We start from the raw sequence: 27775 nt of genomic DNA, 5'->3' as shown, positions 1-27775 counted from the left end.
CGGCCCCAGCCCCGGGCCCGGCGGGGTGGGAGGAGGCCGCGTGCGCCTGCCCGGGGCTCCGGGCCGCGTCCCGCGCCGCCCCGAGGGCAGTTGACGTGGAGCGGCGCTCGGGAGCCCGCAGGGAAATGTTTTCAGGGTTAGGCCTTCTAGGTGGGCACCGTCGGTTCTGCTGCTGCTTGTACAACCCGCTGGAGGCCGACCAAAATGTCTCCTGAATGAGATCGCGAACCTGCTGGGTAAATGTGATATCCTTTATTAGAGCAACTAAATAGCTTGTTCTTTGCAAGCTTTTGGGCGCAAACACCCGTCTTGAGGCAGAGGCTGGCTGCTGTCTGCTCTTCTGGGCGGCCTCGGATTCTCGCTGCCACCATCTGCATTTTCACAGACCTGCATTTTGTGTGTTGGTTTCTGTTGTATCTGCGAGAGCGCGCGCAACACAGCCGACTCTCCCGGTGCCTGAAGAAGGGTCCCTTGTTTGTGGCCAAAAGCTTGTAGAGAACATTTTTTTCCAACTGTTTTGTTGGTTTAATAAAAGATAGCACATTTACTCAGAGACCCTTGCCTGCCTTTTTCATGCTGTGGTACTTACTGGCTATGTGGCCAGGTACTCTATCGCTTAAGCTTCTGTCCTTTTTTAGTACATCTTAAAGGCCAAATTCAGTTTCCGAAACTAGTGTATTTAGAAACTAAGCGTAACTTCGTTCATACTTAAATTGGGCCTTAAAGTGCAACACATTCTTGTGTTGAAGCTCTACCCTTATGATATCCTCTACCTTTTGGCAGCAGGTGACATGCAAGGAAAAACAGACAAAACAAGGCCCTCTCTGAGAACTCTGAAGAAAGACGCAGCCAAGCCAGAGCAATCCAAGTACAAGCCACTTTATGGGAAGGTGTTTTACCTCGATGTTCCGTCCAACGTGATTTCTGAAAAATTAGGGAAGGATCTTAAGGAACTAGGAGGGGTAAGTTTAAAAAGCACAGACTTGACAAAATGGGGGGAAATACGTTAAGTTCCAGATAATTTTCAAATTCATTACGTCCTGCACGTAAATGAAAAAGAAATAACTTTTTAAAAAAGCAATGTCAAGTGACTTTATTTTTCTTAATATTCCTCTGATTATTTATCATGAGGTTACCAAGCAGTTGTTTTCTATTCAATATTTCCTTTGTTATAGATAGAGCTCGTAGCGCTGCCAGTTGCCTGCACCTTTTCATTTGCATATACTGTGCCTAAGTTTAGCTGTTTGAGTTCACATTTCCCATATTGCACCTCTGCTTCTTGTCTGTGTGGGTTTTCTGAAAGTTTCAGCTAAAAATGTTCAGTTCTTTCTGAAATTGAGATCAAGAAAATGTTCTGCCCATGTTTTATTGGTGAAGCTATTATAAGAAAAAGAGTTAATGTTGCTGCCTCCATGGTCTGCAGGACGGACTTGAAGATTGGCAAGGAGGTTGCGCTGGTACTGGTACTTTTGCTGTCCTTGTGGAATCTTGTCAAATTTTTCCAACTTTATTAGCCACTGGAATATGTTAATTTTGCACTTTGTGTATGGCAGCTACATTTTCCAGTCTCTACTCCAGGGGCTGAGCAGGACTTTTTCTACAATTGCTTATTTTTGCTGCTTCAGGTCTTATGCACTTAGGGAACAAGGAGGCTGAAGCAGGTTGTTGTAAATGCATAGAAGTGAGAAAAGATAGAGAAAACTGCTACATGGTGGCTGTGGGAGTTTCAGGAGCCAGAAGGAGCTGGTACTGGCTGTAGTGGAAGGGCCTAGACATAAACATGGACAAAGGGCAGGAACTATGACATAGGACAGGGGTTGGCAAGTTTTTATAGTGGGGGCGTGGCTTTAATGGTATTTAAATTTGAGCATGGGCGTCTTCCAACATAGCTTGCATCACTGCCACTAGTCACCTATTCCACTGCAGTGATGCCACTGCTTCTCTGCAGTAGGAGCCCCATGACACTGAAACACTACAGAAGCCCCCAGCTCCATGGGCTGGATAAAATGGCTCCACAAGCTTCAGGGGTGTAAATGGAAAGAAAAGACACAAGCAGGAGGTAGATTGTTGGTAAGGAGCAGAGTAGGAATGGACTAAAGGAGGTTTGTGGGGCAGAGAGGAACAGCAGTGTCTCTGACGCACTACAGAACATGCATCTCCAGAATCAGAAATTGAATCTCATGAGTTCTGAGTCTTTATGTTCCTTTGTTGTTGGCAAATAGTTGTGATATCTAGTCCTTTTTTTCCCTTTAATGGCACTACTTTTTTAATTAAATACATTTGTTTCAAGTGCAACTATTAGAATTACTACCTAATATAATTTTAATCTTAAAGTCTAATTTTCCTTTAAAGTATTAAAATCACTTAAATGAAAGTGGTTAATTGGAGAGTCCCCTTAAAATTTTTTATGAGTTAAAGGGGATGCTTTTTAAAATTATACAGTATTATAGGAAAACTGATTGTGAGTTCTCCTCAGGCTTTATAAGTATGCCACAGTGTTACATACTATTTGTCCATCATTGCTAAAGGGTGAGCACTGTCATTTACTTTTTTTTTTTTTCTCAAACAAAAGTACTTTTTGTTCCTCTTGCACAGAAAAACTTTGGCCTTAATTTTAGTTTTAGTTTAACTCAAAGGTTCTCAACCTCTGGCCTGTGGGCCAAATGCGGCCTGGAGAGCCTTGGCATCCGGCCTGGAGGGCTTCTCTCAAGTCAAGAAATTTGGTGGGTGGCAGGGGAGCAATAGCCATTAATATGACCACCTTCCCTGCCCTGCCAAATTCCCACACCTCAAGCCCCACATGCCTATGAGAGCCCCTGTGGGGCTGGGCCACTCCCCCACTTCTTCCATATATGGATCAGGGCTGGGCCACACCCTTTCTTCCCTCCTAACCCTTCTTTCTCCCCATCCTCCCCTCAGGGCCAGGTTGGGGCCGAGCCCTGCCCCCTTTCTCCACAGGACCAAGCCATGCCCCCTTCCCCTGCAGGGCTGGCTTGGGGCTGGGCTGCTCCCCTCCACATGGCCGAACGGCACTTGATGGGAACTGCCAGCCAGATCTGGCCTGCGAGCAGCTGGGGCACTGTCTATCTGGCCTGAGAGGGGAAAAGGTAGTACATCACTGATTTAGCTAATAGGTGCAGAGGATGTTATCCATCTGTATTAGTTTGTTCGCAATTTAGAATTTGATTGGAAATTGAAGCAGCAGGAAAGCAAATTTATTTTTCTTTAAATAAAAAAAATAGTAGAAGATTAGATCTACTAGATTTAAAGATTTGAAGAACAGGATGAGAGGTTAGATTTTCAAAAGTATTTAAGGCACCTAAAAAACAAGATTTCAAAAATGTCTAAATTTTGGCGGTGAGTAAAATTTTCAAAAGAAGCCTAAGCTTTGATGCCCTAGCTGTCTGATTGGCAGTTGAGCACTTTAGACTGCTACCCTACTGGAATTTTTAGTATCTTCAGGTATATGAATACTTTTGAAAATCTGGCCTTTGTAGATCAAAAAAATGTGTGTTTGCTAACAGTAGTTAATATATTATTTTAACAAATCATTTATTTTTAAATGGAAAACATGTTTTGATAAATGCCTTTTATAAGCATCATAGTTCAGTAGTTTTTACATAATATAAATAGTTTTAAAATCCATTTTATGAATTTTTAATGCTACTCTATTTTCTATCAAAATGCAGTTGGAGACAGAAAAAAGGAATTATTTTGTAAAATAATAAATGTATCATTTGCCATTTCTAACTTTAAAATCTGATTAAATACAGGTAAAGCTATATCATTATTTAAATAAGCATGTATAGATACAAATTTAGTGAAATCAACATGATTGAATGAAACTGAAACTTTGTTTAGGAAAATAACTAAAATAGAGAGAGAAAGCAAGATTTAAATTTATTTAAATCATGGTTAAACTGGAATCAGAACTGGAACTCTGGCTTTTTGTCAGTGTAGTCCTATAGGTGCTTGGAAAAGTCACTCCATAGGTTTCAGATTTACCATTAATAAAGCACTCACAAATGGAGAATACACAGTCTGAGACACTTGAAGCCTTGTTTGCTGAAGAGCTGAGAAGTTGCATCTGAAGTTGATCAGAACTTTTATTAGAGAAAATGTTATAGATGTGTTCCACGGGCCCAAAAATCAGATCTATATTAAATTGGCCAGACTATATCTATGCCCAGACTTAGTTTGTTAATAACATTTAGCATTTTATATTTTTTTAGGAAAAGGTTTCTACAAAGTTTTACACTCAAAATGATTTTTTTTTCTTGTGGTGAAAAGGACAAATGAAAAGCCTCATTAATGTCTATGATGTAAGAGCAACAAAAACACAAATGGAAAAGATTTAAACAAATGGCCTCCATATATTGGAAGCTGCTGTTGTTTACAAATATAGTTGGCATCCTCAAGTCAAAAAACAGAAATGCTTTAGTTAGGTAATACTCCTCATCAGTTTCAGCTTGACCCTAAATCATTTAGATGGTTTTGAAAATTGCACCCTCAGGTGCCTAAATATAGCGGGGGAAGTGATATTGGGTTCCTGCTTTTAAACATTTTGATCACAGTATGTTAAAACAAAAATTTGTAATACTTTGCTAACATATTGAAAAATTAGTTTTGTCACTGTTGACCTTGAAGTAATTTTGTTTTGAAGCAGCACCACATGCTGCTAAAAGAAAAATATTTAATAAAAAGTTTTAGTTTCTGATGGTACAAACACTTATGCACGTGCTTAAAGATTACGGCCACTAACAGTCTTCCTGACTTCAGTGGAACTATTCAAGTCCTTCATTATGTGTACCTCTTTGTGATTACAGTTCAGCATCTTAATTCTCAATAATTTGGTGTTTTGCAGTTTGCATTTTGGTTATAGCATTTTTATAAATTCAAACAGAATAAGCTTTAGTGACATTTTTCAAAATTACAGTGAGTTTATCATCAAATGTTGCATCCAGAGTAATGGCAGTTAATGCTGCCACTGCTCACCTGCCGCTGAATTTCTAGATTGGTGGGGATGACGCATCCCTGCACACCAGCGCATGGGGTTACTCTGCAGCCAGATCTGGCACACATGGCTAGATTTGGTGCACAGGGCTGGGTCAGCATGTTGGATTGTACCTGCTGACTAACCCCTTGTGCTTACTCTGTGCTATGTTGCTGGAAGGTTGAGAATGCTCTCTTTATTCAGTAACCAGTTCCACTCTTACACAACCTCCCTGGCTGTGTCCTTGCTGTCTTCCTGCTTAGCCTGGAACTGATTACTGAGAAACAAGCTCTGATTCATATATGCCAAAACCTGGCAATTAAGCAAGACCCATGATTAGAGCAGCCCTGAACAAATATTCCAGTGCTGGTCTCGGGTTCTGTGTTTTAGGAGACCCTGAGAGCCAGGGACTGCCCACAATTTTTGGGGACGCTCTGGAAGAAATAGTTTTGGAGCCCCCTGCCCTGAAGAAGCCAATGTGGGTGGGGGGTTTAGGGTTAGGGTGGTGAGTAACCAGACATGAAGCTGGTGGTGGGGGAGGGGGTGACGAGCAGTTGGGCACAGGGGGCCCCTTAGCTGCAGGGCCTGCTGTGGCTACAGGTTTCACAGTATAGAATGGGCCGGCCCTGTTAGAGCAACTCTTGGCATGTGGGCCAGTCTAAGCTATCTACAGTGCCTGAATGCTAGGCCTTGATACTTGCAGCGAAGGACCATGTATGTGGGCAGGGCTTGTTTCTTAGCAGCAGTCCCACTTTCAGCAGCGAGGCAGTAGAAGCATTAGCTTTGTTTCCAAAGCTAAGGCTTTCATAGTTCCCAATATATCTAGATCTGTGCTTAACTTTCTTTGTGTAGGTAATAGTCTTACTGGCTTTACTAGTAACTATTCTCATGTGAAGATTTGGACCTCATTTTAGGCCTCAAAAATACTTCATTCCTAAAATATCTTAATAGTTTCATGTTAGTTTTTTAAATGTATATTTCAAACAACCCAATTAACTTTATTCCATCATTTCGCTTCTTTTCCCCCAACTTTCTCTTCACTGTTTTTGTGCTAGTAGCTAGTAACCTGCTGGGGCTGAATTCCACTTTCAGTTATCACACTACTATGTAGTAACTCCATTGTAATAACTTCAATCGTATCAGTAAAATTGTTTCAGCTTTACAATAGGGCATATAGGAGCAGAATTTGACACCTCTACTCAAAACTTCTTTGAGGGCTGGTTTTTTTTTATTTGGAGGACTAGACAGTTATTGCATTGTATAAATTATAATACATTATTATGTTTACTGTTATTAAAACGAGCATAATTCAGATAAAAATTCTGTTTACCTCTCAGTAGTTAAGTTTGGTTGACATGTCTTCAAATTAATATTGCAGCTTACTGTTTACATTGTTGTGGGTTAACTATTTGGAGTTTGAGCTGAGTATCAATTCTAATAGATGTTTGGCAGAGAATTCAAAGCTTTTGCATTTTTGGTGTGACAAAACACTTGCACTTTATTCTGAGCCCAATATAAGATGGAGCTTCTGTTTCACAGCTTTGATGCAGAAGGCTTTGAAAATGTTTAGTCCACTTTAAACTTGGCTTAATGTGAATTTGCACAAAAATGTTAGTAAAAACATGGCAGTAAAAATGTTAAGTTTTTCTATAATTACGGCAGTTAGTAGGAGCGGCTTAATCTCTTTGCTCTCCTGAAAGCTATATTGACTACCGTGGGTAGATATAAAGGGATACTATCAACTGGAATTCCATTTGACTGACTTGTATATATTTAGGTAGTATATGGAATTGTGGTACGGTCTTCATTTCCTGTAGTTCTGAGTATGAACTGCCCTAGGAATGTGTCAGTATTGTGAAGGAGAATGTGATTGTAGGACTGCTGCTTTATTTGTTACAGAAGTTGGAAGGTCTAGAGTGGAAGAAACTGGGGGTTGTGTTGTGAATAGTTGGACTGTCCAGGTCCCAGCCCCTCTGGATTCAGCTTTTTCCCCCAACTTGCTGCACGTGGTACTTATAGTATTGGAAGGGACCTGAGCAGATCATCAAGTCCAACCCCCTGCCATGGGCAGGAAGAATGCTGGGGTCAAATGACGCCGGTTAGGTGATTATCTAGCCTCCTTCTGAAGACCCCCCAGGGTAGGAGTGAGCGCCACTTCCCTTAGAAGTTGGTTCCAGATCAAATTTAATATGAGTATAACTAGTGAGTCTTAAAATTGTCAGCTAGCTGATTAAACATTCTGGCAGAGGTTTTGTACTTTTATTATATGTTGCTGAGTAACTATAAAAACAATTAGATTCTAATGGTTTTATAAGAAAACTAGCTGACAAAAACATGCTTGGTATACTCTGTTTCAGTACTTTGTATATTAATTAGTGCTCACTCATTGTTAAACCTCTGTCATTTGACTTACCATTTTCCAGCTGTGATCTGCAAGGGCCTTGAAACTTCTTACTTATTATATGTTTGGCAGCTTAACCAAGCCTGATACTGTCTTTGCCTAGTATTTATTACCTTCTAGGAATGGAGAGAGACTGTTAGAAGTTGAGACCTTGTTCAACTAGAAGAAGGTGACTGCAAGGGGAGGGAGGCCTGCTAGAAGCTGAGTCCTGGTTGAGGCAAGGTTTTGCTGAAGCCTTAGCAAGATGGTGTTGGGGCACACGGCCTCTAGTCTATCCAACAGGTTGAAGGAAAGAAAAGGACATACCAGAAATCTTTAAAAATTACTTTTAGATGTCTCAAATTGGACACCCAAAATAAACAGACATTTGCCTTGGTTCTCCTTTTCTAAAATGGAGCAGATAATACCCCTTATTTTACTGGGTGTTGTAAGGATTGGTTAATGTGTTTGAATCATGTTGATACTATAGTGATGAGCAGCACACTACAGAAAAACCTATGAGGAAATTAATACGCCCAGCCTTCAGAAGAAAACTTGAGTAGTGTGAAGTAGCAGAGGAGCAGTTTTTATCCTGAACAAAGAATGTAAAACAATCACCATTCAAATTATATTGATGCAGCAGGATCCTTCGGGGAAAATAGTACCGTACATACTTGAATACAAAACTAGCCCTCCCCCTCCTCCCCCCCCAGCAAAGCCCCTCATCTTATAATTGCATACAAAAAAGCCCTCATTAAATATATCATCTATCATTAAACTGCTGCCAGAAGCAGCATGTGCTTAGTAATTTTCAACAGATTTGGCAAATTTGGCCAGAATTTCATGGTAAAAGGCCTTGCCAGAAAGGCCACTCAGTTCACCCCTTTTGTCTTTCAAGTCTCTCTGAGGAAACAGAGCATTGTAACTTTTCAAATAAAAGTGATCTAAAGTTTTACTCCAAGTAAAACAAAGTATTGTTCTCCAACTTCATTCTCTCAAATGATTGAATTATTTAAATGAAATATGGTTGTGTGTGTATGCTCGCTCTCTCACACATGCGCGCACACACACCAGCCCGCATAAGACAAATATCTTGCATGTAAATTTTCAATCTTGATAATGAAAATTTCACAAATGAAAATAAAGTGTTATCATAGGAGGTAAGGCTGGTACCAAAACTTATTATCATATTTAATCTTTAGGAACATTTTTCTCTTAATATAACATTTCCTAAACTGCAGTTCAGAATTCCTGATGCGTCTATTGTAGAACTTTTTGCTTGGTGTAACTAAAATTAGAAAGTATAATAGTGATAATATATCCTGATTTTTTTTTTTTTTTTTTTTTAAGAGAGTGGAGGGATTTCTCAGCAAGGATATCAGCTATCTCATTTCTAATAAAAAGGAAGCCAAATTTGCTCAGAGCCTTGGACAGATTTCCCCAGTTCCTAGCCCAGAATCTGCCCACTATGGAGGAAATAGTTCACTTCATCCTAGCACCAGAAGAGATCGAGATGATAGAAGTTCATTTAAAATGGTGGATACAGTAAGTTTCTTAATAAAAAAAAACAAAAATGCAATTCAACTACAATTGATTACATCTGCTTAATCTTCCCTGAGACCATGTGAATTGATTCGCCAAAACCAGAGGCTTTAATTTGTTCACACTGTTTAAACTTGACTTAATCAGCCAAGACTTAACAATGGTTCTGAAAAATATGTTTTAAACATGGGCTCTTCCACATTGATTACAGCATGGCAGTCTCCAGTCTTTGAAAATGTTGTTCTATCTTAATTTGTACAAGTATGATTAAACATCAGTATTGTTAAGAACTTCAAAAATATTTTCTTAAATGAAGTATTTTGTATTAAATTTATTTTTAACTAATTATATTAAATTAGTTCAGTGAACAGTTTTTTGATCCCAATGTGAATGATAGAAGGGATGGTATCAGCTGTTTCCAGCACAGTTTATTAACCTAGTGGCTGTAGTTACATATCTAGAGCTTTCATAACATCACTCCAATGTGAGTTTCCTACTGGGAAGACAGTACGTCAAGTTTATTTAGTATTCATCAAAACTAGTAGAAGATTTTGGGGGGCTTTATTGGCTCATAGTAAAAAATCAAATATTGACAATCTTTCAGTCAATATTAACTTGGTCCGGTAATAGCAACAGCTATAGTGGTGCTCCTTAACATTTTTGGACTCAAGGTACCCCTCTATAACTTCTGTGGACCCCAATTTCAGAAACTAGATATTACAGTTTTTCTTGTAGGGGTGGAGGATTGACTAGGCTGTACCCACCTAAAAGAGCATTTTCCCTTTTGTGTTTAATTTCTATTAGGTACTGTTTAATTTCTATTAGATACTAATTTCTATTAGGAAATGTTAAATAACAAAAGATTAATATTGGGATTTCAAAGCACAATTTCAGCACATTCCTCAAAGGGAACAGCACATTGATATGCATTGTAATGTTCTGGAAAGTCAGCAAAACTTGTATTCTTAACATTTGCGCGTGGTAATAGCAGACATGAAAACTAATCGTACTAAGTCCTTGTATTTTTAGTATTTTATATTTTTTTTAACAAAAGTGTAAGATAAAAAATGGAAACATTCTAGGAAGTAGGCCTTTGCAATCCAAACGATAAGCTTTTGTGGCAACGAAAATATTTATAAATTAATTATGTTCTAAATAGTATTTGATTTAGGCTGAGAGTGATCCTGTGATATGTATGTCTGCTTAAAGAAAGCTGAATACACTTTAAAGTGGAATACGCTGATATAGCAGTACAGTTGCTGTAGCAACACTGTTTTTAGATTTTTAGGCTGTTTATGATATAGTATTGTGTCAAAATTCTTTTTCCAAAATAATCACTGATGGAAATGACCCTTTAATATTTCAGACTACTTAACAGTGAAAATGTCAACTGTAGTGATATGTCTGAACAGCACTGCAGAAAGGGTGTGAATTGCTAGATAGTGGCCAAAAATTAATGTATCATCATATATATAATAGTTTGTTGGTGTAACAGAGGCATTTAAGATGCACTATCTTAAGTATTTTTGGTTTGTACAAAAACATTTTTAATTAAAACTTGCATCTAAATGAGCTCTTATGTCCTCCAAGTAATATGCACTGTTTCTCTAATATAGGTACGTGTGAGTAGAGGAAAATCCTTAGTTGAAAAAGCAATCAAAGAGCAGGTAAGATGAGTAATTCACAGAACTGGATTTAGTAAAAATTACAGAACAGATTTTCATTGTACTAGAAAGTAGTGACCAGTAGTAGAAGTAAGTAACGATCTAAGGGAAAATGCCAGAATGGGATATACTCAGCCAGGTGTTAAGCTTCCATTCACCTTCACACTGTACCTTCAGGACCGGTTTCAAGATTCATATGGTTATTTTCCCATATTTCCTGGAGAACTGAAAAAGGCTACTGTCATTTTCTTTTTTTAGAAGATTTGTCACTAAGTGTTTGGCTACACAAAGCACACACAATAGAACTTTAAAAATATATAGTAGTGCACAGATGGCATAACCCCAAAAACTGGGCTGACTTCATGGATCTGGTGGAAAAATATCCTTAAAGGAATCAGCAGTAACATGCATGAAGTTCTAAAATTTATTTCATTTTCTGCATTTATCTTGAGATAATCATTTGTTAAAGACATACAGGCTACCTGTCTGCTCCCCTTCCACCTATTTGTCAAGAAGCAATACCAGCTGCCTGCTGTGCAGGGTGTCCTGGGTAGCTGCATAAACTGCATGCCTGTCCATTCTTGATCCAGCAGTAATGGGTACATCTGTTAACACTCTGTGTGAAGTCAGCTAAAGCAAGTGAAGAACAGTCTTCCTTGTCTTTTGTGCTAGGGACAGAAGTTACACATAATGTATAAGTAATCAGAAACTGGTTCAGATCTGTAACACAACAGAAGTTTAGTGCAAGAGGTGCACCCATGTATGGGTCCGTATCAGATTGGCACCAATAAAAGGAAAATTGACATTATCGGCAATTGGCTTTTTTTGGCCAGTGTAGCCAATAATGTCACCAGTAAATGATGCATGCAGCCGCAGCATGCACATGGCCAGGAACATAGCCTGGAAGCTTGGAGAGCACTGTCCAGCCAGTAAGTCTTTGGGGGGGAAGGGGTGTGGGTGTGGGCAGATCAAAGCCCCCACGGTGAGGGAAGGAGTGGGGCTGGGGCTGGGACAGTCGCTGCCTGGGTAGGGAAGGGCGCACAACGAAGCCATAGGCGGCTCATTGGGAGGTGGGGGGTGGTCCCTGCCACTGCACGCATGCCCATGGGAGGCATGGGGACATGTGCCCCCCCGACTTGTGCAAAGTGTGAGGGCAGGCTGCCCTTTGGGGGCTGGAGGCTGCGTCATCCTCTTCTTGGTAGGGGGGGCTAGGTGGGTGGTGGCAGTGTCAGAAGAGGGGGTTACAGGAGGGGGGCTACAGCCATCCCAAAATTTGCCATAGCCCCTGCTCTCAGAGCTACTGTTGCCTGCCTGCCCCAACCCAGCTCCTGCACTAGAAAGAGGCTGGTGCAGCCCCTGGCCCTGAGCCCACAATGGACAGCCTGCCCTTGCCTCATGCACAAATGCAGGGGGCACATGCCCCCCATGCCTCCCTGAGAGGTGTGCACAGTGGCAGGGGCTGCCCCCGGCACCCTACAGATGAGCTGCCTGCAACTCCATCCCCCAACCTGGCTGGGTAGCACTGCCTCCCCCACATCCTTTGCCCCCTCCCCCAGACTTACTGGCCAGACGCTGCTCTCCATGCTACTGGGCTGCATATCGGATCTGTATCAGCCAATATGGCGGGTTAATAATCGACCTTCAGTATCAGCCAAAAATTCTTTATCGGTGCATCCCTATTCAGTGCATATAGACCACTTTCAAAATGGCCAAAACTGGCTTAAGATAAGCCTGGATGGATGTAATATCAGACTTAACTGATTTAGGTTAAATTGGTTTATTGAACTACTATCGGGTTCCCTTCCAAATTCAGGTTAAGTCAGTTTCCCAGGATGCTTTGCTCCTCCCCTGCTAATCCTCCCTCACAGGGTGGGTGGGCTAGCTTTGGCCCAAGCTATCTGCTCCAGCCAAGCACAGAGGTATACTCTAGTGCCCCCCAGCTTCTGGCCTGAGCCACTGCAGGCAAGTGGCTGCATTTCTGGAATCAAAATTGGTGTCTGTTCACTTGCTTATTGGTTCAATCTACACAGTTTAGACTAAGATTGAATTGATTCAATCTCAGGCTTTTTGACCATCTGTACTTAACCCTGGTGGGAAATAGAAAGGGAAGACCTCAGCCTGACTCACGTACTGGTTTGCATCAAATATCTGAATGTATTGCATTTATTAAAAATATTAATTAAGTTTATTGTTTTATAGGAATTAATCCCCTCAGGTAGCATACTGTCCAATGCATTGAGTTGGGGAGTGAAGATACTTCATGTTGATGGTAAATACTTTTGTTCTGTGTGTTCTAAACTGGTAAAATTCATTGTATTTGTTTTATTTGCAAGATTTATTCTTATTTTCAAAATTATTGTTAAAAACAACAACTACGTTCAAATAGGAGAAAAAGAAGTTGACAAAATGTAACTTTTTTTAAAGATATTAAAAATTATATTGAACAAAAGAAAAAGGAGTTCTGTCTGATCAAGAAAGAAGGCACTTCAGGCAAAGATGTGGTAAGTTGATCTTTAGGTAATTGAAATCTTTATTAACAAATAAGTATGTAGGCAAGTTAAATATTTCCTATAAAGATGCTGGTTGATTTTTATTTTAATATGCTTTTATTTGAAGATTAATTTTCTGATCAGTGTTATGTTTAATGGATTCTGAAGTTTTACTTTAAAATCCTTTAAATAATAAAAGGTTTGCAGTATTTTTGAGCCTGATTGTAAAAATAAATTTGCAATATCATTAATTAAAATAGTGTTTTGGGAGCTGCACTCAGATTGTGTGTTCAGGAGACAGGAGCAGTAGGGCTTTCTGAACAGGACATTCTTTCTATCCCAGAAGCTAAAAACTGCATTGGTATAGTGGCTTGGTTTAGGCCATCCTAACTATGGCCCTGATTCCCTGCCATGCAAATATAAAAGCCTTAAATTTGATGATGAAGCAACCCAGCTATACTGGAATGATCTTTCCAGGGTAAGAGAGATTGGTTTTAGGGTCAGTATGTCAGCAACATAGCCCAGAGTAACAATAAAACATGGAAAACTGACCTGTAACGGCATGTGACATAATCCTAATCTCTCAGCAGGTTTCCTAATTCCTAGCCTAACAACTGAGTAAAGTGTACTCAAAGTATTCATTCCATGTGTGGTAGGGAACTACCATACTTTCCATTACTAGTCAGCTGCTGCTGTTTCTTAGATGCAAGTTAAGGGTGCAAATTTGTATGAACTGTAGTAAAAGTACAGAAACTTATTACAAATTCATTTAAAATAATTTTTAACTCATTAGTGTATCAGTGTTCTTTTAAGTCTTATAGTGGTTTTATTTACTCCAATAATATGCTGTCCGTATCTTGCCAAATTCTATGCAGCTGTCATAGAAGCTATCATGCTTGATATTTGGAGTTAGAATCTGAATTACCTTTTTTTCCCCAGTAGATATAAGGATCTAATATCTTGCAATGTAGACTATTTTCTGTAGTGCAGATAACTGAGTCACTAATATAATATGGAACAATTGCAAGTTTGTTTTAATTCCATAAGTTATTAATAATTTGGTACATAGAACCATACTAGTTATATAACTAGTAATGTTCTTTACTACTTTTCTAACGGCAATTTCCTGTTGTAACAATCTCAATTTATAGTAAAAATAACGTGAATATGTAGCAGCAGACACCACTCATTACTAGGGTGACCATACTACTTTTAAGGAAATCCAGGGTGGGTGCTGGGGCAGGGGAACACACACGTACATGCACACAGACAGATACACCCACACCCACTTCCTCCTCCAGCCCAGTACGTAGCATATGCAGGGGAAGTTGCTGTGCTGCCAGGCTGTCAGGCCACTCTTTGCCCTGTAACATTTGCTGCCTCCCCAATTTAATTTGTTAAATGAAAAAAACATTCTTAATTAATTTTTTGCATAGCTAAAATAAAATATTTCTTCATGAAACAGTGGCTCAATGTTTATAATAATTGGTCTAATTTGTCTATTAGTTAATATATGGTTAATCGTGATTTCACACAAAGATGCATGTTTTAAAATTTGCAGCTGAATTTTGGAGTTAAATGGAGAGCACTGCACAGTAATTTTTTTCCTCTTAACTAGGGAAAACGATGCGCTAATCAGAAATCAAAAAGTAAGTATTTTGATGTCTGAAGAGATGTTGTCTTGTTTTCTGTATGCTTAAAAATTCAGTGTTTGTCTGGGGGAGTACCCTTATCAATTAGCATACTGAGAAAATTACATAAAAATTCTATGGAAACGAAGAGTTCATGTGCATATTTGACTGATTTGATTTTGAAAATTAGCTGAATAAGCGTGTGCGCGCTAGTATAATTTATTTTTGGATGGAGAAAAATATTGAATTTCTTCTCCCCCACCCCTAAGCAGGGAGACTGAAAAATCCATTTGTGAAGGTAGAAGACAGAAGCTGGTAAGTACTATTTGTTATGTCTATGTGTGATCTATTAGTGTACTCTGTAATGTGCTCAACAAATTTGATTTTTGAAAACATAGTAAATCTGCATGTGGCTAGGCATGCATTTAAAGCGCTCCAAATATCCCAACTTTCCCAGCACTTTAAAGTACCTGCAGAAGCATGCACTACTCTCCAAAATGGGAAAAAGAAAGTTTATTGTCAGTTTAATATTTGACTATCTGCATGTTCACTCGTCCATCTTCTCCTTTAGAGTTGATTCATTTTCCCTTGTTAAAATTGAGAAATGCACAAAGATATAAAATTGCAGAGAAACCGATGGTTTGGTATTTAGAAGTGCTGCTGTGTCCTGTTTAAGATTATGGATATGCTTCTTATCGGAGTAGTTTTTAGATTTACAGCTTATTTCAGCCAACTTCCAAGGCTACGTGCAGGGGAGGGACAGAATCAGTGCATGTGATTTTTGTGCACAGTATAGCTATAGACACAGGCTGCATCCAGACGAGTCCAGCTGTGAGGCATGTGGCACTGCAGACGTTTGCGGTGCCACATACCACTCATTCTATTGTTCTCCGCGCTGCAAAGGAGCAGTGCAGAAGGATTTTTTGACCTGTGGATATCCAGGGGTCAAAAAAACCCACAGAAAAAAAGTGGAGCTATACACACAGTGGCAGCAATATGCTGCCTGAAGCTGGAGCCTGGATAGCCAGAGCCGCACTCCCACACAACAGGATCACCACTACTGCAGTCCCAGGAGGCCCCCAGCCTCCCCTACCCTTCCTGGGATAACTTGCTGCACACTAGCGCACATGGCATGGGTGTTACCTGGAGACAACTAGTGACAATGCAAGGTGCACCACTGCTAGTTGTCCTCAGGGGACCAAACATCCACATACATCTGGACATGGCCACTGGAGAGAAATCCTACATAAGGAAACAAATTCAGAGGCAAGGAAAAAGTAAAATCTCACATACTCCCATGATAGCTAACTGTTTGATATTCACTTTGAAGTCAAGGTTATAGGTAATTTACTCTAAATGACTTTTAATTTCTTTATTTCATATGTGGTAGTTATAGTGCTTATATTGTCTTGTCTAATACAGCCACTACAGACCATTTTATCTGCAGTTATCCAGCTTTCCAGTTCTCAACTATTCTGCTCCAAAGCCTTATAGTCCATTTGAGGCAGATAAGAAGACTAATGCCAGCCAAAAGCAAATTCAGTCTAAACAAAGGTTTGTCAAGAACTTAGTTTAAGGTTAAACATTTTAAATTGTTTTTCAGTTTTTAAAGAAATTGACCCTCTTTTATATTGAATTACACAATATTTGATACTAATAACTAACTGTCTTGTTTGGTAGATGAACTGGACTAGTAACTGTCAGTGTGTCCATCTCTCTCTACCTTTTTATCCTTTCTTTATGTCCTTTCTTGGATGTACAGATGCAAGCATCCATAAATACATCCCTCTACTATAGCTGTGGGTCAGTACAGGATGTGACAGACTTTTTCCTCTGTCTGCTACTGACTGCTTCATTCTATCCTCTTCCTGGATGCTGTCCAGTAAGTACATCAAGATAAATGAATGAGCTTGCCTCCAGAACTGTTCATTTAAACTTTTGATTGGCATGTAACAAAGAGGTTACATTTGTTTATTAAAATTATCATCCTAATTCATAATGGTCATTGTGATGCTGTTTTACATATAAACTTAAATGTGGTCAAACAGAAAAACATATCCAGGCACCACCTTAATAAAGCTTGAAGTCATTTCTCCTTGAGAGACGCTCTAAATACTTCTTGTATGAGCTCATAAGCAATAACAGTATCTTTGCCTGTACTTATGTGGAGGGTGTACTTCTGTACCATATTTTGGGTTCAGGCTTCATTTTGAGCACTCTTCTTCAGAGTTATGCAATTTGCCAAAAGGCATGTGATTTCTGCCTTAAATACCTACATGGCACTTTAGGGTCAGGAGCAAAGGTTGATTCTTTATATTTACTAATTACAGCATTAGCTTTCTAACACAGGTGTTTATAACATAAACAGTATTAAACCTAGAGACGGTTGGTAGAAAAAGTAACTTCACAATAGTACCCTTTTCCTATGTTTGGAAACTCTCATAATGTTCTTTGGGCTGAAATGTAGTGTGTGGTACTTACTCTTTTAATATAATAGTTTCTGTACTTCCCCTTTCCATAACTGATTACACAGTTGGTGACTATCTATTGATATCGTCATGGCACCTTATCAGTCTTGATTTGTAGTACGTGTGGTTATAGGGGAAAATGAAAAAATATAATGCACCAGGACATTGTAGAAGCACTACACGAATCCCATCTTGTAGATCAGTACTAAAGATGTAGAATTCATTAGAATATGCCTTGGATTTACAAATTCCCGTTATATGGCCCACTCCCCTTGTGAGCTCTCCCAACTACTTAAATTAGAAATAATTACCTTCTTAACCTGTAAACCAGGGGTGTCAAAGATATGGCCTGCAGGCCTGATCCAGTCTGCAGAGCCCTATCATCTGGCCTGCAGTGCTGCATGTGGGACTCTAGCATGCAGTGTGCAAGGTCAGTCTGGTGCCAATGCCAGACTGGCCCTGTATGCTGGGTTCATGGCTGGTTGGATCAGTTCCACAGGCCAGCTGCATGTGTTGGATCCAGCCTACAAGACCAGTCCAGAGTGGGTGCCACATGTAATTGCATGCTACAAGCAACATGCAGGGCCAGTCCAGGGTACGCACCGAATGGAGCCAGACTGTAGCTGGCATGTGGGGCTAGTCTTAAGGTCCAGTGCAGCCCACAGACCAGCAAGGCATCCCTCATCCAGCCACTGAACTTGACACCCCTTCTGTAAATGAAATAGTTTCAGGGTTTGTTTGGTTGGGGAGGGGGGGTTACGTCTGCATTTTGAACTATTTGGAGTGCTTTCAGAACAATCTTGCATGTAATGGGTTGTAATCAAGATTTATAGTTACAAATATGAGTTTCTGTAGTGTAGTATGAATTAGTAAGAAGGTGGTTATTCTGTCTACAAATGGACGTGATGCCACTTCTTTGATATAAAGATGTCGAGCTTGATGCTGTTATCTTATTGCTAAGATAACATCTTTGTGTCACCCGCATCCCAACATGTTCCTGTAGCAGATGTTAAAGAAAGCACTGTAGAGCACCAGTCAGGGGTTCTTGAAATGGGGGAAATAAAGTTGCTGAAAACCACCTACATGTAAGAGAAAGATCAAGGATATATTAGGGCATTTCCTTTCATACAGGCAGCTTCTTGAAAGCAGAATTGGAATATTCAGTCAGTAGAATAGAGGCCACAGGGAAATTCACCTGGGTGAAGATGGATGTGCTTTGCTTGCTTTCAGCCAAACGGAGCTTGCTTTAACAAACAAGTGATCTCTACCTTTTGCTGGCCTGACTGAAATGATCAGAAATACTAGTAGCAAATAGGCAGACTATTATTAAGATTAGGATTTTTTTCCAAGTTATGGGCTTGCTTAGTAGAATTCTTTGTTGACTTTCATGTACAGACGTCTACCTTTACACATTCATGAATTACAGTGAATACTTTGACATCACTATTTGAGCCACATAATGATTATAGTAGCATGGAAAATGATTTGTTTTATCCTTTTGCATTATTCCTTTGATTCTGTCAGTTGCTCAGTAGTAAATTCTCATCTCTGAAGCTTTTTAAAATAACACCTTTACTAACTTCACTATGTTTCATTTGCTTATAAAATATATTAAGTCTATATTTTTGAGCAAGTTGGGTAACATTTTTTTGTTTGTTCTGGTTGGAGTGATTTCTTAAGGTCTTTGATTCTCTTAACATTTTTGATCATTTTGTAACAAGCAGAATTAGGGCTTCACTCCCTGTAGACCAGGGGTCGGCAACCCCCACCACGTGTGCTCAGCATGGCATGTGAGGCCATTTTCCTTGGCACGTGTTGGAGCCAGGGCTGGGGTGGGGAGGCAGCAGATGTTTGCAGCCTCCCAGCTGAATCGGGTCCCAGCTCTGAGTAGCTGCTGCCAGCCAGGAGCCTGGGCTGCTCCCAGCAGGCAGCTGGGAGGCTGCAAGCCCTGCTGCAAGCAGCCTGGGCACCATGGCTTGCAGCAGCTACCCCAGAGCCTGGGCTAGCTGCAGCCAGGAGACTGCAAACAGCTGCTGCCTCCTGGCCCTGGCCCCAACAGGCACAGTGCTGGCATCTGCTGCCTGCCCAGAACCTGGAGCCAGGAGACAGCAACTGTTTGCAGCCTTCTGGCTGCAGCCGGCCCAGGTTCTGGGTAGCTGCTGATAGCTACAGAGCCTAGGCTGCCCAAAGCCTGGGCCAGCTGCACCCGGGAGGCTGCAAACCGCTGCTGCCTCCCCGCCTGGGCCCCAGCCTTTGCCCCAGCTGCCTCCCAGCCCCAGGCAGGCAGCAGATGCCAGCGATACTCCCCACTGCGCTGCACTCCCCGCCACTTATACAGAGCAGTGTGTGGAACCCAGCAAGGCAGGGCACAGCAGGGGGCACAGAAAACTGCCTGCCACTCCAAGCTCCCCGCTGCCCTGGCCACACTTTACCTGTGGGCAAGGGCAGCAGCGAGAGGCACAGCCCTGCATGCTGCCCACGGTGGTCCCGTGCACACAGGGGAAGTGTGACCTGGGCAGTGTGGAGCTTGCAGCAGCAGGCAGGGGCATGAGCAGGGCTGGGGGGCAGGGGCTTTGGGTGTAGGGCAAGGGGCACAAGCAGGGCTGGGGGGTAGGGGATTTGGGTGTGGGGCAAGGGGCACAAGCAGGGCTGGGGGGCTGTTGTGGGAGGACCCACACAAAACGAATATACAAGATCAAAGGGAGTATCAGAAGTTTTATTTATTGTCACTAGGTTTACAATTTTTAGAAAATCTGGTATTTACTGTTAAAAAAAAAAAAAGGGGGCAACATTTATGATTATTAACTATACTAATATGCGGTGCTTTCTGCCATGTACCCACTGCCCTCGTTTTGTTTTTCTGGCATGCTGGCACTCCGGCACCTTCCAAGGTAGACATAGTGGGTTTTTTTGGCACTCCAGCCAAAAAATGTTGCCTACCCCTGCTGTAGACGGATCATTTAGATTCTTTGTTTATTTTTCTGCTAACAGAAATAAAACAAATAGTGACAAAGACTATTCCTGTGCAACTCCCTCTAAAGGACAAGAGAAAGAGAGGGTATTGTGAATGCTGTGTGAAGAAATTCGAAGATCTCCAAACTGTAAGTGAAATAGAGAGAGAGAGAATGCTCAGAGCACTCTTCTATGTATGGCATCAGAAACTTTTTTTAATCGGTATTCTTGACATCACTTTTGGTGGAAATATATACATAGACATTTTGTTGAATATGAGTACCTGCAGTATTGGATGCTTCTTCTGACTTTTTTTTAATTTTCAGCACCTGGAAAGTGAACAGCACCAAAACTTTGCACAAAGTACCCAGTATCAAGTTGTGGATGATATCATTTCCAAATTTGTTTATGACTTTGTGGAATATGGAAATGAAACACAGAAAAGTAAAAGGTAATTTACATTTACAAACCTAAAAAAAAACTTTAGCTAACTTCTACATTTGGAGATTTACTGATACAACTCAGAGACTACAAGTCTAGTAAAGGACTACTCACAAATCACTGACATGTATTTGTATTACCTTTTCTTTTAAAATAGTCTGCTGTGTGTAAATCTGGTATATAGCAACAGTTGTTTCTGTTTCACAGGATTTGCCAAATATTAACAAGGTAGAAAGAGAGCTAAGGGGTACCGTTTTAACTGATATAAGCTATTTGAGTATTAACCCTATTTATTTACTTTGCTTTTTAAATTTATAATAAATTTGAACTTTATATTTAAAAATCCACCTATTCTATCATTTTTGATAATTATAGAAAAATAATCTAGTCTGTAACACCTTAACAAAATTCAGTACTCAAAAGAAAATCAATCCCCATCAAGCCGTTCTTCCTCCAAGCTTTGGCGAGAAGATTTGCTGCACGTCTAATCTGTTTCAGCTCAAATTAAAATTCAAGTTCTAAAATGAACAGCCTCCCAGAAAATGTACTCTTGTCAGCACCATATCTCTTCACACAAGGGAACTATATGGCAGTTTTAGATTGCTCTGTGGTGTTTCCAGAGGATTTTAGATGTTGAAATCCTCCTTTTTTTTAAAATGTTTTTTCTAAAAAATGTAACAGGGAACCAAGCTATTCCCAGTGAAGTTGATAAAAAAAATTGTAGTTAATGTAAATAAAACCAGAAATCAGCCACTGGTGTCTGTCAGGACAGATTTGTCTCTATTTGCCCCTCTCCCTGACTGCCACCACCATCCGTGCCTTTTACTTTGCGATTTAAAAATGGTTAGGTTAAGTTAAGGTTGTTTATCAAAAATGCTAAATCTGATTAAACTGAAAGGTTACACTATTTAAGTGCCTTTAAAAATATTGCCATTCTACATAATATTTATTTTAATGGAGTAACTTATATACCTTTTAATGTGATGAATTTAGTTTTTTGTAGAAAGTAGATTTGACTATTTTACTTCTGAGTAGTTTAAAACCATAACAATCTTCAGAAGCCAGCATGAATATGAACCTTCCAGTCCTGTGAAAGGGGGGTAACTATAGCAAATGAATTCTTTTAAGCACCAAACAAAAACTGTTTTGTTATTTTTATTGCTTTCTTAGATATGTTCCTAAAGTAGTCTGCTATATAACCTGTTTCCTTCAGTTTTTAATGTTATAACCTGTTTAATTTTAGGACAAAATGTAGTATGGGATGCTTTTCTCCTATTACCGGAAATGTAACTAATACAGGTGAACTAAAAGATCAGCTGAAAAGGCAGAACATTTCTTTGAAGCATTACTCCTGGAAAGATAAAAAAATACAGGCGCTAAAGCAAGATCATAAACATATATCCTCAAGTTTTGTACAAAAACATCCATGTTCTGAATCAGCGTGTCAGATTCCTGCATGTCATCTGTCTTGTGTTTCAGAAGTAGTAAGTAAATTCAGAAATGATGATGAAAATGGTAAAGTGGAAGATTCCTGTACTACAGCCTCAAAAAAGACTGATTTATCGCCAGATTTTGTGCAGCTATCTCCCCACAGAGACAATGCAACATATGTAGAGAACTTACCTGAAGCTTATGAACATTGTAGTAATAAAGCATTGGAAACTGAAGTAAATTTAGATAGAAAGAATTTACAAAGTGTACAGGCAGATATACCTACATTATGTACTCATGCCCAAGGCACTGATTTTAGTGAAAAAGACAAAAATACATCACAGTCAAAACGCAAATTAAATAACACTGTTATTTTACCAGCAAAATGTTTGAAGAAAACAAGTGCCACTTCATCATTTAACAAAAAATATATTGATTTTGTTGATGATCCCCTGCAGACAGAGCATACTATAGGTCTGAAGACCAAGCTACCACATACTGTTACAGATAAAGAACTTAATGAACTAGCTGTTAATTGTGCACACAGTTCACCTTCTGGAAAGCTACATAGAAAAGTAAAATTTTCCTCAGGAAGACATAAAAGAGGAAATCGGAAACAGAAACTGGAGTTGTGTGTAAAGCAAGCTGAAGAATTGTCTGTTAAAGAAATGAAAGACCACTGTTCGCCTGTGCAGACTCTTTGGGAATTATTTCAGACAAGTGAAGGGAATTCAGATTTTGTAGGTTTTATTAGTTATTCTGAGAACAAAGATTCAACTGACATGAAAGAGATTTGCGAGGGACAAAATACCAATACACTGTGGTCGTTTTTTTCACCTTCCTCTTCATCCTCATCCACATTTATTGGATTTTAATGTTTCTTTATTTAAAACAGCAGCTTCTGAATAAACTCAAACTGATAAGGATTTATTCATGGAGTCTTTAATGTATTTTAAATTATGTACAGATGTTCTTTGTGTTCAGTTTCTGGTATACTGAGTGTGCATGCAAAACCTTATGCCTATAAATGTGAAGAATAAAGGTAATACAGAGATTTTTTTTCTTTAAAAATTACCAGAGGTGGTAAAAAGGGTATGACTTAGAGATACTGTATTTACATTAACTACTAAACACGATCAATAAACTTCATATAGTAACCTTTTTGTTAATTTTGAAACCATTGTTGGATGTGAATAATTATTTCTGTATTATAAATTGTTGAAAGTTGTCCTCTTGTTCCTAGAGTTCTCTTCTCCTTTTTATTAGAAAACTGAAACAATATTATATGCTTTTCTCTTACTTCTGCGGGAATTCTCATAGGGAAGCTGTACAGTCAAAATACAGAAGAAACCACAGGTCTGATAAGTCAATTAATGCTATTCAAGTTTGTAATGGGAGTTTATTTGATTTGGATCTCCAGAGTCATCAGAATTGAAGGCATTGTTAACATTTGATCTTTGAACAGGCCCTCCCATTAAGGTGACAGTAGAACAGAAGATGGTCACAAGAGAATTCTTGAAATTACTGCAAAAGCTGAGATTTATTTTTTTTAGATCAAGTGACGATTATGCAGTGACAGCATTCAGTTTTGATATCTTTACCTGATGAATGTACTATTGCAGTAGCTACTACTTCAGTATTGACTTGGTGCATATGTGCTGACATAAAGTACTAGTTGTATATTTCAGGCAATAAGAAACAAACTTTCTCGTAAATATATTTATTTTATATTATTTTTCATTTTTTTATCAAAGCAGTTGGTTTCTGGTTGACTGTTTGTTTGGGTGGGTTGTTTTTGTTTTTATTTACTGGTTTGACATTAAATGGGTATCCAATATGCTTAAAGTACATAGTTGGGAGGTCTGGATTTGTTTTGGGTTTTTTGCCTTTGGACTTCCTACTGACTTGAACTTGCACAGACTCTCCGCTTCTCCTAAATATGTGATGGACATGATGTAATAATAGCAGTGATGCTCAGTCTATCTGGCCCCATGGGCCTGATCCAGCACAGGGTTACTCTACATGTGCAATCTGCTGCACTGACCTGACCTTGGCTTGATTCTGGGAGCAATTAATGCTGCCACCCTTTTCCTACTGCCAAATTTTTGGGCCCATGTGGGGAGCTCCAGGGGCCATAGGTTTGGCACCTGTGAATAATATAGCCTCAACAGGGATCATTGCAAGGTTTTAGCTTACTATTGTATATAAAGTGCCTTAAGGCCTACAGATAGTGTATGCATTTAAAATTACTATTAATACATTTTGTAAAAAAAAAGTCACTTCAATATTTTATCTAAAACATTTTGTAAAGTCTGTTTAAGATGTGATCTCCTGATTAGTACTTTCAGTATCTGGAAGGTTATTTTTCATCATTAGAGAGGCATTGTTTTATCAGACTTATGGCAGGTTTGGGTTACTTTTAGACTTTTAGGAGGCGTTGCGGTGCAATACGCTTGCTTTCTTCATTTTGCTTTTACCCAAACTAGGTTGAGTTTTCAAAGCTTTATGGCTAAAGTGGCTCCTTGCATAGGAGTAACAATTGCCTTGCCATCATTTTCTGCAGGTTAACTTTGATTCTTCATATTCTGATATCATCTCATTTGAAGAGGTAAAAAAATTGCCATTGTAGCCATCTATTCAGTGTGCAATTCTTGCCAGTTTTATGATGCTTTGGAGAAGAGATTTGTAGCAAGAAAATATTGGAAGGTATAATTAGAGTTTAGATGTGGAACAGAGTAAACAAAACAAACTTTTGGGGTTTGGTATGTGTCTGCGTGCTTTTTTCATGTACATGCCCTACACTATATTTTTGTTAGCTTGCTAATAAAGTCCCATGAATTGAACTATAAAGTAAAACTTATTGGTAAGTAGTTTGTATATGGGCCCACTAATATTCATAAAAACAGACTTGAGCTCCAAGCCACAAGTTTTAAATGTAATTTTTTTTCTAGGTTTAAATGTTTTTTACCCATTTTTCTCTTAGGAATTTTGGCTGTGATTGTTAAGTTCAAGGTCAGTTTGGAAGTATGTACCTCCCTGTTTTAACTTGTGTTTGTAGACAAAAATATAATTAAACTATGAGTCTGCTTGCCTGATGCCTTCTGCTGAAACCTAAATAGAGAATATCTTTGTAGGTTAATGCAAAATGTTAAATTAATGGAGTGCTAAGATGAGAGAGAGCTCTCGTATGAGTGTTGCCATTTTTATATGAAATACAATATGTTCTCCTAGTACATGATTATTTACTATATTTACTCTCATACCCCACACACCCTTTTCCCCCAAATAAGCCCTTCTTAATTGAGGTGCATGTCTTAAGTGGGGAAGCTGACTTTTTTCTTTGGAGTAGAAGCAGGGAGGGATACACTGTGCTGTAATGTGCCAAGATGGCCGCCACTTCTCTCTAACTGCAGCAAGCAGAAGAAGCAGAGTCCTATGTTAACCTCAACTGCAGTAACTTTTGGCTGAGCACTGTAGCCTGTGCCTGAAGTAAATTTGAGCTGGCTCAGGGCAAGTCAGCTGCTGCATGCTGTCTGGAGTATCTTGGTGAGGCTTTTGTGGTATGGAAACACTACAGAAACTCATAGCAGAGTCACTGGTGCGACTGTCTGAGCACTCATGGTGCTCAGGTGAGGTCCCAGAAGACTGGAAAAGGGCCAGTGTGTGGTCCCTATTTTCAAGAAGAGGAGGAAGGAGGATCCAGGTAACTACAGAGCAGTTAGTCTCACCTCTATCCTTGGGAAAACCCTTGAAAAAATTATCAAGGATCACATTTGTAAGAGTCCAACGGGTAATATAATGCTGAAGGGCAACCAGCATAGGTTCATAGCAGGTAGATCCTGCCTGACTAACCTTATTTCTTTCTATGACTAGGTCACTAAATGCTTAGATGTAGGAGTTGAGGTAGATGTCATCTTGGACTTTAAGAAGGCCTTCAACATGGTATCCCATCCTGTTCTCATAAATTAAACAATGGTTGTGCCATAGACGATTACACAGGCATGTGGGTGGCAAATTGGTTTGGGGGTTGTACCCAGAGAGTGGTGGTGGATGGATTGGTATTGACCTCTAAAGTTGTGGGCAGTGGGGTCCCCCAAGGCTCAATCCTTGGAGTGGTACTGTTCAATATCTTCAGCAGCATCCTGGATGAGGGCATGGAAAGCACTCTTCAAATTCGCAGGTGACACCAAACTGTGGAGTGAAGCAAACACTGACAGGAAAAAACCAAATCCAGGCTGACCTGGACAAGTTAGAGAAGTGAGCAGAGAACAATAGGATGTAGTTCAACAGGGACAAGTGCAAAGTGCTGCACCTAGGGAGAGGGAATCACGAGCACCCCTATAGGGCGGGGGATGACCTCAGCAGCACAGCAGCAGAAAGAGATCTCGGAGTTCTTGTCAACTCCAAGATGAATATGAGTCAATGTGATGAAGTAATTAGCAGAGCTAACTGCATTTTGTCATGCATTAGTAGGTGTATCACAGACAGGTCCAGGGAGGTGATGCTCCCCCTCTGCGGCACTGGTCAGGCTGCAGCTAGAGTACTGGGTCCAATTCTGGGTGCTGCAATTCAAGAAGGATGTGGACAAGCTTGAGGGTCCAGAGGAGGGCCACTCATAGAGTTAGAGGCCTGCAGGGAAGGCCTTGCAAGGAAAGGCTGAGGGACCTGGACCTTGTCAGCCTCCGCAAGAGAAAGCTAAGGGGGGATCTTGTGGCAGTATACAAATTAATTGGGGGTGGGTGGGGGGCAGCAGGGAATAGGTGATGCTCTGTTTACCAGAGCACCCCTTGGAACAACCAGAAGCAACAGCCATGAGCTGATAGAGAGTAGACATCAGAAAGAACTTCATGGTTAGGGCAGTCAGAATCTTGAACGGGCTACCAAGGGAGGTGGTGCTGTCTCATACCTTGGGGGTCTTCAAGAGGAGACTAGACAAGCACCTGGCTGGGGTCACATGACACCAGCACTTTTTCCACTGGGGCCACTAGGAGGGGGTTGGACTCAATGATCCATTGAGGTCCCTTCTGACCCTAGCATCTGTGTGTGTGTGTGTGTGTGTGTGTATATATATAAAACCTATACTAAAAAAATAACAGTCTTTCTACTGCTCTTACAAAGGTCTAGGGCCTCCCCTTGTTGCTGTTCTGCCACACCAGGAAATTCCTAGTGCCTCACCCAGACAGTCTCCTAGTGTCCAGGAAGTCTGGCATCCTGTTTCCAAAAGGACTTATTTTGTGACTGTTGGCAGACTATAATTTACTTGTCCAATTAGGATCAGACAAATTTTATGATGGATTCCAAAAGTTGCATGTCCTGCCACACTACACATGCATGGTAGGATACACAGTTTTTAGCATCTAGCATAAAAATAATTGGATCCCAATCATGCAACAGCTTTTGAGATATTTAAAGTCCCTGGGTGTCAGGACCTAAAAATGAGGAGGAGACCCAGGGCTGCCCTGTGCTGGACAGCCATGCTGTAGGTGTGCTCTTTAAGGCTGCCTATACATGAGCATGGCAGGGGGCACTTCAATTAGAGAAGTTCCTGAACAGCCACTCTAACTTAAACAGCTCACCACCATATGTATTGAACCCCAACATGTTTTAAAAAGGCCATGGGATACTTTATCTAAAGCTCATTTAATGAGGTTTAGATAAAGCACCCCATGGCCATTTTAAGACATGCAGGGGCTTAATACACATGATGGTGAGGCAATGCTGAAGTGTTTTAATTAGAATGTGAATAAGCACATCTATAGGCAGCCTAAAAGTCCTCATGAGCCA

The 27775-nt window shown here is 40.1% G+C and overlaps 1 protein-coding gene across 1 annotated transcript; it reads left to right on the top strand.

Moving 5' to 3' along the window:
* Positions 1 to 579: 579 nt before the first annotated feature.
* DBF4 (DBF4 zinc finger) lies at positions 580 to 25166 on the top strand. The gene is given in 13 exon segments (XM_025193703.1): positions 580 to 604; positions 784 to 962; positions 8724 to 8918; positions 10532 to 10582; positions 12779 to 12848; positions 13004 to 13080; positions 14687 to 14717; positions 14969 to 15014; positions 16122 to 16253; positions 20159 to 20182; positions 20184 to 20268; positions 20446 to 20570; positions 21804 to 25166. Coding segments are annotated over 13 exon segments (2088 nt in total). The 5' UTR covers positions 580 to 594; the 3' UTR covers positions 22867 to 25166.
* Positions 25167 to 27775: the final 2609 nt, after the last annotated feature.

This window comes from Alligator sinensis, unplaced genomic scaffold (assembly GCF_000455745.1).
Source record: "Alligator sinensis unplaced genomic scaffold, ASM45574v1 scaffold1588_1, whole genome shotgun sequence".
Lineage (NCBI taxonomy): Eukaryota > Metazoa > Chordata > Crocodylia > Alligatoridae > Alligator > Alligator sinensis.
This window is presented reverse-complemented; position numbering and strand designations above follow the sequence as displayed.